This window comes from Anarhichas minor, unplaced genomic scaffold (assembly GCF_050575085.1).
Source record: "Anarhichas minor isolate MPS153535 unplaced genomic scaffold, ASM5057508v1 ptg000017l, whole genome shotgun sequence".
Classification (NCBI taxonomy): domain Eukaryota; kingdom Metazoa; phylum Chordata; class Actinopteri; order Perciformes; family Anarhichadidae; genus Anarhichas; species Anarhichas minor.
Window position 1 is genome coordinate 18,080,018 of NW_027466463.1, and position 11,371 is coordinate 18,091,388.

At 43.6% G+C, this 11,371-nt stretch overlaps 1 protein-coding gene across 1 annotated transcript in view; it reads left to right on the forward strand.

Moving 5' to 3' along the window:
• Positions 1–3,002, forward strand: part of LOC142952059 (heparan sulfate glucosamine 3-O-sulfotransferase 3A1-like) — a 28,813-nt gene extending 25,811 nt beyond the window's left edge. Inside the window, exon 2 of the mRNA XM_076094052.1 lies at positions 2,125–3,002. Within this exon, the coding sequence (XP_075950167.1) occupies positions 2,125–2,746 (622 nt within the window). The 3' untranslated portion in view covers positions 2,747–3,002. The remainder of the gene's footprint in view (positions 1–2,124) is intronic.
• Positions 3,003–11,371: the final 8,369 nt, after the last annotated feature.

The window sequence follows — 11,371 nt, forward strand, 5'->3', positions numbered from 1 at the left end:
TGTTGACCATAGACTGTATATTAGAAGTGGACGTAGTCATCGTGACGTCACCCATTGGTTTGTGGACTGCCGTTATAAAGCCTTGAGTAAAGCCATGTTGGAATACGGTCGTCGCCATTTTTGGTTTGTTTTAACCAAGACAGCAATTGTTCCCAAGTCATTTTTGTACCTAACCAAACATAGCTGCCTCAGATTTAAAAAAAAGCTTGTATATGTCATTCTAGAGGGCAGTTTAAAACTTGTGTATTTAGTTGTGTACTTCGGAGGACTTGTTGTTGGGGGAAAGCCCGTTGTGAAAGCAGCCTTATCGTGACAGCTGGTGTCTTTTATGAACGCGCTCTGTTTGTGTAAAGCTCTTTTTCCGTTGCAAAGATGTCAGTGCCCTCTGTCTCATCTCATTCTGTGTATGTTAAACGGAGCACGATTGTTTACCAGCCTCGTTCTGCAAGGCAGGAAAAAAGAAACGGTGCCCATCAAATCAGAAAGAGACACTCGGCGGTAAGAAGAGAGAGGCTGTACTTTGACAACACGTCCTCGTGCTTGCCAGCGTGTGGTCCTGTGAACAGACTGGAGTGTAGAGCACTCTTTTTTTCTTTTCTTTTTTGTTCAGAGGACCTCCCTCCTTTAGGGTCTCAGTAGTTCTGTCACGGGTGGCAAACTGCGTCTACCCTGGGAGCAGCCCGGGCCACTTTGTCAGCGCCGGTTCTGCCTTTAAGCAGCAGCCAAGCAGATGAATAATTAACGCCTGCATTCTGTACTTTGGTGAATTTTAAAGCCATATTCTGCAGAGGCTCTAAATGGCAGAGGGAGGGCGCGTTAATCATTCATGGGCTGCTTTTACCCGCTTTGCTTAAGGTCACCGTCCTGAAGGCAGCTGGGCAGAAGGAAAGTAGAGAAAGAGGAGTAGAAGAAGAAGGGTGGCGTGGCCGAATGGATCCGCTGGTTTTCCTGTATTTTTTGTGAGTTTCTGGCTGAAAGGACTCAAGCACATATGAGGAGATTTTTCCAAATGAATGTTATAAGTAGAGTTGCTCTGACACCAGTATCTGAAACACCTCCGATACAGCCTGGATCGGGTATCTGCGAGTCTATGCACCAATCGGATATCCCGTTTTATCATTTCTATATTCTAGCTCCTGCGTGATCGCTACTGCACGTGTGCAGTCTAGTACTACAAACCTGTAGTTGAACACTCGTTCAGCTTATTTTTTCCCCTGATAATGCCGCATTGTGAACAACAAATTCGTATTGAAATCGGCACGAGGAGAGCTAGTTAACGTGAGCTGTTAGCAGCCGGTGGGCAGCACGGTCCTGCTTGGCTAAATAACCGAGCTAACGGCTAACGTTAACTGAGGTGCAATTGAGTTGCATTATGATGCTTTCAAGCTCCATATAATATGATACATAAAATTGATAATACAGAGGTTGTCTTAAAGTTTACTGTACTCTTCATTAGGATGTGAAGTCATTTAAAATACCAATCTATGACCATAGTTTCTGTGTGTGGAGCGCTTTACAAACAGCAAATCGTTAAACCACAATACTAAAATACCTTTCTGATGTTCCTGCACCATTTGTTGGCACAAGCGAAAGACAGGAAGGAGCTCACTTATGCTGGGAGTGTCTTTTTGCTCAAATATCAATATTTTAGAAGCAGCGCTATAGTCTTGATGTAGAGATTGACGTTCTTCTTTTCTCGCCATGTGATGGTGAAGAATACACCCTTTCAAAATGGACCCAGGGGAGTCCCCTTCTTGATTTCATAAGCCCTCGGGCTACATTAAGGAACACTTGAGGCAGCATCTGCGTACCATCACCACAAGAATGTCTTTAACATCCGGAGCACGGTGCCGCGCCAAAACTGCAAATCAACATTTTGGTCACACCTCTTGGCAGCTAATTGAGCTCAAAGACACCTGATAGAGATCAAATAAATAACCTTCTGCAAACGAACTGTTTCCAGTGTTATTCTGGATTGATTGGATTCAACGTTTTTTGATGACATAGCTGTCCAGTTGTAATGTTTATTGTAATAAGAGCGGCCGTACAACTGCAACAGTTCAGTCGGGAGTGCAGGTCAAACAAACATCTCACTTCCTTTTTTTTCTGTTTTTCTCCTCTCAGGGAGCTGATGCCCAAGACTCTGGAGGGCCAGATCACCATGGAGAAAACCCCCAGCTACTTTGTGACCAGAGAGGCTCCAGCCAGGATCGCCGACATGTCCCGGGACACCAAGCTGATCGTGGTAGTGAGGGACCCCGTCACCAGGGCCATCTCGGACTACACGCAGACGCTGTCCAAGAAGCCCGACATTCCCTCCTTCGAGAGCCTCACCTTCAAAAACATGACTACGGGGCTCATCGACACCTCGTGGAGCGCCATCCAGATCGGCATCTACGCCAAGCACCTGGACAACTGGCTGCAGTACTTCCCCATGGAGCAGATCCTGTTTGTGAGCGGCGAGCGGCTGATCAGCGACCCGGCCGGAGAGCTGGGCCGCGTGCAGGACTTCCTGGGGCTCAAGAGGATCATCACGGACAAACACTTTTACTTCAACCAGACCAAGGGTTTCCCGTGCCTGAAGAAGGCCGAGGGCAGCAGCAAGCCCCACTGCCTGGGCAAAACCAAAGGGCGGACCCACCCCAACATTGACCCCGAGGTGGTGCAGAGGCTACGGGACTTCTACAGGCCCTTCAACATGAAGTTCTACCAGATGACAGAGCGCTTTTTTGGCTGGGATGACTGAATGTGTTTTTCACTGAGGACTGTCAGAACTGCTGTAGCGGAGTATGAGGAGCACTCTACGGGGGGAAGATAATATTATCAAGAAAAGTCATAATCTTACCAGAAACTTGTCTAATATTACAATTTTAAAGGAATTTAGTTGTAAAATCTATGAAAAATAATTAGAATATTTTGTGAATAGCACAATACTTACTTTGTACAAATCGTGTTTTGGCAAGCAAAAAATATTTATATTATTTATGGAGAGTCGGGCAATGCTAAGAAATGCTAATCTATCCAAGCCAATGCAGTTATTTCATTTAAGTTGTTCTTGAAATCATAACTTATTCTATTCTATAAAATGATTCATACTTATAATATTATGATGATTTCTCATAAATATCTTACCTCATACTTGTTATATGACTTTGTTAGACTTTATTCTAGTCAAATATAAGATTAAAATTTAAGTATTTAATAGTTTGTATTAAATTTACAAAATAGTTCACATGATATATAAATATATATTCGAGAATATAACAACCAAAATGCTACAGTAAGCATTCTTAAAATATCTTAAATTATTTTTGCTAAAATATCTGACATTTTCTCAAAATATGGGACTTTATTCTTGAAATATTCTGACTTTAGTCCCCAAACAGTGTTCCCAGTACTCCGTCCTCAGCAGCAACTCTAAGCAATATGTGGCTCCCAGATATGCAATAACTCACTGTTACATTTTCATCATCAGAGCTGCCTCTAATCCGCAATCATGGAGATATTTTCTTCCGAAAACATATTGAGTTGTTGAAGGAGTCGCGTCATATCTCCCTGCACTATCTGAAGTATTTTATTTTTTTTTTTTTCCAGTTCGGAGTCCTCGGCTGTGACTCATATTGTATGCAGTGCTTCTTTAAGAAGATGGGTGAAATCACATTGTGTCCAGGGGCTTTTGATGAAAGCAGTGTTTTAATGCCATATTTTAAACATACATAGCTGCTTTCAAAATTTGAACATTTTTCTAGCAAAAGAAAAAAAAGAATATGAAAATATATGTATTTTTGAAATGTATTTATTCGAGTACACAAGCAGTATGTATGTATGTTGAATAACTCCTCAGAGATTATTTGTTCTCTAATTATTATTATTCCCATGCCTTTAGAGTTTTGTTTGTTGTTTTATTCTAAAAACACGTTATCCTCATTTTACTTTCAGGTGGTCCGTTCTAGTATCTATTAGCTCGACAGCGTGGGAACGTCTCGTCGTAGCTTTCAGTGCCAGAGCTGTGAGTTTGTTATTTCGAGGGTCGCTCGTCCGCCCTTCAGCTAATGAAGTTACAGGCAAAGACGGCACTCGCTGTTATTCAAGCAACAGCGACTCCTTCGCGAACTGTGACTCAAATTTCCTCAACATGCCTCCCTGTGAATTGAATACACTTGATGTCACTGGCCTCGCTCGCCTCGAGGCGATGTGTGCGTGGAAGTGTTTTTAAACCCGGGGAGCACGAGAACAATGGCCGAGTTGTGTTCCTAATTTCTGTCTACTTGTATTGTGAGTCACTTTCTGAAAGCAGATGTGCCTCAAAGGACTCAAAACCATGTTGTGTTTTGGTGTGAGCATCAGAGAGGAGCCTAATATAGATTTTTGTTTGGGGGGGGGGTTATATTACCAATCTAATTGTGTTGTTCTGACTGTTGTTTTCTTAAGATGTTGGGATTTTTAAGGCACTCCTTAAATAAAAAAAAATGCTATATATAAATATTGTATTTATACTGGCCTTTAAATATATATTTGTCCAATTTGTCATGGAAATGATTCCATCTCAGAGATGCATGCATACTAACAGGATAGCGTACCATATCCACGACGTAAGGGAGTCATTCCAGCAAGCTCAGCTTCCTGCTGAATCATACGAGCGCTTTCCTATCTCTCCGGTTACACCTTCACATATTGTCTCTGCTTATCTCGGTCCAGCCTCCGGGGCAGAGCGTCAAAGAAATGATGCTTCCAATCTGGGAGACTTATTACAGGTTTCCTGGCGGCTTGTTTTGGGGGGACATTGTCAAGAAAGTTGGAGTGGCACTCTCTTGGCTTGGAAAGGCTCGTATTCCTTCCAGCCAACACGTAGAGTTTAACGTAGAAGAAGATCATTTGTGCACAGCGTACAACAAAACTAACACACACACACACACACAGTACATATTCAGACCATGTACTACTTAAGCTGGGGATACAATGTTATTAATCTTGTATGTTTTGTTAACTCACATTACACAGTGTGAGGTAACATCACGGGTGGCCAAACTTTAATGATTCGGGGCCACAGTCACGGGTCAAGAAAATCAAATCAGCCCATCAGCCATAGAAAACACATTTATTACAAAAGTAATAGTTTAACTTGGTGCATGGCAAGTTTAATCAGGCAGAAGCTACATATTGGTTTCTGTTCATGGCTTCAGGGCCGTCTTTGAAGATTACAATGACGATGTGAATGTAAGATGTAAATCTGTAACAAACAGAACAGGCAGAAATGGTAAAGTATTGGTTTCTGTGCTAAGAGGTTAAGACGGAGATAATTCCACCTGATTTAGGCTGCAGCTAGTGTTTAAACTAGGATGTGCATACAGTACATATGTACAGTTTGCTCACCAAGGGTTTGATCAGAAACAGAACTCCCGGTAAGTTTTATTCAAACAATATGGAGGTTTGCCCAAAATGCTGACGAAAAAGAAAAAGACAGAACGGCTTTCAATTATATGGGAAGAAACAAAATGATATGGACAGGACTGCTCGGACAACATGGTTCTACAGTTAAAGATAATATGTGAAATACTACTACAGCCATGTTAAAACAAGCCCACAACAAAGTTTGTTATATATATTTTTGGACACCATTTGGAAAGTTGGATCATCGATCTGCACAAAGAAGACGATCAACCAAAATTTGTAATTTGCCAGAAATTCACCCAACAGCCCGATCGTCGATTGTTCAGGTTAATGAATGTCCCACAGCAACCAATCTGCAAGAAATGCCTCGGAATGTAAAATACTTCAGGGGCGACTACTTCAAGGTTAAAACCATGCTTAATCTGGCACGCTTTAAAGAAGATTTTGCCATTAACAGATTAAAGAAATCATTTTTGAATGGTAGAAAAGCATCTATAGAACTGAAGTGGTTGAAGTGCAGCTACATACGCAGGCTGTGTATATTTTGAGTGTTGATTAATCTGAATAACAAGCCCCGTCTAGGCCTGACTGATTCTCCCGAGCAATAAGCACGCACACCTCTTACATATCGCCTCCACCTCCTCCTGAGGATGGTACAAACTGACAGCTTGAAACAGCAAACATCTCCGTGACTGTGCAGAATAACTGTAGTCTTAATGTAATGGTGTGTATATACAGTGAATCAATGACAGCTGGTGCCTGGAGGGACCAGCTGTCATTTTCTCCCCCGTCTCCATCTTTTCTTTCCTCCTCCCGCTGCACCTGTTTGTTTTTCTTTTTTGCTAAAGGAATCTCTCGGGCCTTCTCCCTCCGCGCGGTCTGCTGACGGATTTGAGAAATTTGCACCGACAGGCACTCAGCAGACGAACCACGGCGAGAGGAGGCAACCTGTTGTAAAGTCGACAAATGTCTGAAGCGCATTCACGCTGATCGTCGAGAAGGTTTCGTGGCTTTGAGTCGTGGGAGCAGAAAGGGAACGGGAGGCCGATGTCCATTTGTTGACTTGTTCAATTTGCTTGTTTATTCTTCCTGAGTGGGTCAGCAGAGGGGGGAGGGGGGGGGGGTTGCTCTTCAGAGACGGTTCCACACTTTAATAAACACAGACCGTTTTCATCCTCCCGCTCAATCCCCTGAAGGTTTGAAAGTATGAAAGAGAAAATGGAATGCCAACATCTGCTCCGGGACGGCGCACAGATCAACCCTGTCAGAGAGCATTCGGCTCAATACCAGTGTTAGGGACCTGGGGTAGGGGGGGAGACTTGAAGTCTGTCTATTGAAAAACAGCTGACCGCATGTAGTGGGTTTTTTGAGGTTGGGGGAGAGCTGCTGCAGAAAGACAGGAATTTCTGGTAGCCTCAAAAATCTCTTTGATCCGCATTTTTCTTTCTTCTTATATTTCCCCCTGTAATGCTTCTTTGGCTTATTCCATCAATACGGCATCATTCTCCCTCACAAACACACACGTATATAGACGCCAGAGCACCTGTGTGGAGTCACCTGTGCACAATTAGCTTGCACCCCCAGACCCCCCTCTCTTTAAACTCTAAGTAAGCCACCAAAACCTCCACTCATCCAGACCCCCTTCTCCATACACGCAACTCTGGGCCTGGAGTGTGGCAAGAGATGGGTGGGCTGTGCAATAACAACCCCGCCAGCACTTTATAAAAACAAGGTTCTGAGCATGTGTGTGTGTGTGTGTGTGTACTTGCATGTGATGTGCCATGAGCATCATGTAGGCCGTGTAAAATGATGGAGTGAGGAGATCAGAGAAGTTGCTCTGAAGGAGAAGAAGAAGGCAGCGTGGAGAGCGTTCGTGCACACCCGGAGTCGTCGGTGCGTCTTTCCTTAAGTGCACACACTTATGTAGATACATGCAGACGCGGCTTCACACTGTGTCACATGTAACCGCTCGCACACACGAGCCCGGTCGCCACCCACTTGTGCCCCCTCGGAGGGACATGGAGGGGGGGATCAGACCTCTGTTTTCTCTGGATCCCAGAAGAGAAGCCTTTAATCCACAGCCAAGTCTGAGCAAATATCTCCGGCAGGCACGCTCCACACACAACCCTGATCAAAACAGCCGAGGGGGAGGGGAGGGGGGGCGAGTCGCACTTTCAATTTCAAGTTTTCTTTTTCTGTCGAGGACTCTGTATCCTCAAGAGACATCAAAGCAGAATGTTGCGTGTTAACCGGTGGCCAGATGTAACCAAGAAACCTGTGTTTCATTCTGCAGGCCAGTAAACATACATGCCTTTACATTAAAATATAAAGTATCGCATGCATCGACTGGGGACAGAAAGACTTTCTTGTCTTCTGCGGCAGAGTTTTGTTTCGTTTCAATGTTTTGTTTTTGAACCACACTGCAGATTTCCCTCACTGTGACAGGACGGACAGATTGCGGCCTGCAAACGATGTACACGAAGAAAGAAATGTTTAGCCACGCTGCAGAGAAACTGCAGTAATAAAGCGGAGGGACTGCTCTTTGAACTGTCACTTCTGTGCGCGGCGCACAGCAGACAACGTAGAAAATTTGCAATTAAGATTGTCTGGGAGCGGGGACTCTTTTCCAGACATGTGTGTTTTGACTTGGAGGTTTTCACGCATCCGTCCTGAAGAGAACCTTCTTCAAAAGAGCTGCCTGCTTTTCAAAAGGGCGATAATTGATCCTGACACATGACTAAATATGTGTTCATGTTAAGCTCAAATTTTCCTTCTCCTGGATGGAAAGCAGGGTGACAGAACTCTAAACAAGACGGCCAGATCGTCTGAGGGGGCAGAGCCCTGAACGTCCTCGGGGGAGGAGACGTTTGGCCTGTTAGTGGAGGGCTCTGTCAGCCCCGCGACTCAGCGCTGGAACCTTTTAGTCAAACAATCACGCATGGATGCTAGTAGGTTATATCGGGTCTAGGAGAGTCGTCTTGATGTGTTTGTGCATGCACACAGTCCTCATTCTGGTTCTCAGAAACCCAAATATACCATGGGTTACATCTAAATAAACTAGAACACTGTGGTAGAGTTAGCTGATGTGTTGACTGAACACTAAAGTTACTACAAGGAACTTTTAACAGGTTATGAAACGGCCTCTATTTAATACTGATGCTTCTATATGACAATAGCTCATGGCCGCCCCTCTGGACTGCTACAGAAGCACCCTCTGGTTCCCCCTCAGCTAAAGACTGTTAGCGCTGTTAGCACCGTTATCTTTGAGCCGCCGGCTCGCCTTCACCATGTCGAGAGCCATTGAGAGGCAATTGAAATGCTCTCCATCTCATATCTTGCACTTTTAAGTCTGAGAGCAGAGCCAGGAGGCAATTAGCCGAGCGTAGCATAAAGAGTGGAAATAGAGGGGAAACAGCTAGCCTAGCTACGAAAACTCCACCTACCAACACCTCTAAAGCTCACTAATAAACATGATGTATGTTGTTAATTTAGTTTATTTGCACAGAAAAATAAATGTAAAGATCAAAGTTTGTGTTTTTTTGGAGAATTACGTGCTTTAACTATTTCTTATGTCAATCGCAGGCGCAATGACTTGTTGTCACAGTGAGTTTGAAAGGCAACCAGTGGAGCCTCTGCACAGAAACATTTGGGTGGCTGATAAACTGTTAGCACGTATCTTTACGCATGCTGTAATAAAACCAATAATATACATGATAGGTGGTCAGATTAGGTCAGATCCAGCGGAGAGTGATGAATGCAGCCAGACACTAAATCCTAAACTGCTGAGGTGACAGAAACACACAGATGTCAAAAAGTCCCGCACAAAATGCAAACGATCGGAAACCTGAGTAAAGTTAGAGTCCTGTACAGTAATCAGGGGGATGAACAATCCGGTAACCTTGTGTTTGTTTTATTTGTGTGTGTATGCGATAAACATTAAGTATTTAACTTTATTTTAAGTTATCTAAATTATGGAAAGGGGTAGGACCTTATAAGTGTTTACTCCTTTTCCAGCATTTTTGTTTATTTCGAATTTGCTGTATATGCCCACTCTTCATTTTATTGGTTATTCTTGTTTTGTTTTCTTGTTATTATTTTCTACATGTTTGAAATTAAATCTATCTTATCCAATCTAAAAAAGCTGTTAACTGCTTTTCTGGGTCATTTTGCAATAATGATTCCTCCGCACTGTGTACGTTAGCATTACAATACAAAGGAGGTGCATAACCCGGAGACATCAAGGGACAGTCGGGTAAAGAGTTCTGCTTGTTTTAGGGGGAAATTAGCCTGCGTGGCCTGAAACAAATAGCTTTAAATAAATCATCACACACTTATTCCCATTCACTGCACACAGTCTCTGTTTGCCTTATGAATAAATGAGAACTCACCCCTGTTTACCTCCCACTCATTACAGACATTTGCTCATGATGCTCAGAGGTCCTCACACACACACACACACACACACACACACACACACGCACACACACACACACAGGCTGCATTATTGTTGAAAAACTCAGCAACCTCTTTACACTTTGGCTCACTTTAAGCACCTTCCCTCTCCTTCAGAAACACCGGCTGCCACTCGGACTCAAAGATATAAACACATACACAAACACAAGTGACTTGAGTTTAATCATCTGTCGACCAACATTCATGTGTTTTTTTCTCCTGTGGTATTATTCGCACAGAAACAACACACGAATCCAAACACACACAGAGAGAGAGAGAACACTGAGGCAGAAAAGCAGCTTGTTAATAATTGACGCTGTCAGAGTGCCACAGCGCTGAGCGAGGGGACAGCATGCAAACACCACAGAAGAAAAAGTCAAGACTCCGACGAGTAATTATTTATCACCCAAGGCTGTGGATGCAAAGTGTGTCTGGAGGGAGCCAGCGTGATGAAGTTGCCTCGAGGAGTGCCTTTACGAGGTGCTACAGACAGATTCAATATTACCTCTCAGACTGTGTATTGTGGGTGGAGAAGACGTTGGGAAATCTGAGCTGGTTGGTCTTCACTGCAGAGGATTTAGGCGAATTTCTCCCGTTTGGTCGACTGAATTTGATTTAGTCTGTTGCTTTTCAACCTGCTTTGGGAGTGTGGTTGTTAATACTAAGCACCCTATGACATGTAACACTGTGTGTGTTTACCCGCCGTCACTCCCCATTCTGTCACTCCACCCAACTTGGGGGGTTTCTCCACTCCCACGCTTTGGTTAATGTTTGTCTCGCTCTGACAAACGAGGCCGCCGTAGGGGTCATTGTGTGAAGTATGCGCTAGCTCCGGCTGCTACAAACAGAGGCCCTTGCACTCTTGAATATGACAGGTATGGCAGTTTGTTTCTTTTTTTTTCCAAAGGAGTGTGTTTCCACAGAGTCTTTGGTGTAATCAGGTGATGGATTTGTTTCTGGGGATGCCACAGTAATCAGCGAGGGTGTCTGGAGGATCATTTACACGTGCTGTCAAGTGTTTCGCCACACACTGACTGCTGCAAGGTATGTTTGAGTGTGATGTATTGCTGCGCACAATGCTGCCTGGCCTTTAAAAAACAGTCGTAAACTTTGTGGATATTTGTTAAAGTAGGCGCTCTTTTCTCAGCGTGCTCCGTGGTCATGCTGGTACAGGTATTTAACCTTTATTTAACAAAGGAAACCTCAGTGAGATTAAAAATGATTTTTTCTTTCAAAGGGTATCCGGGCTGCACAACAACACAGAGTTACAGAAAAGCAGTGACACAAAATACAAGTGCAACTTACTTCAAATCAGAGAAAACCAGGACATTCTGATGTAGTATTTCAAAATGAAAGCCCTTCAAATCACATTCATGAGACAATTTGTCTAATTTCAGATTAGATTTTAGAGGAAATGGTGCTTAGTTACAAAATAATTTCACTACAGGTTAAGTTAATAGCAGACCACCTCAAGGTTGTTGTATTAATCGTTTCATGTTGCGAAGCATTTTAAGTTGCCACCTGCGCT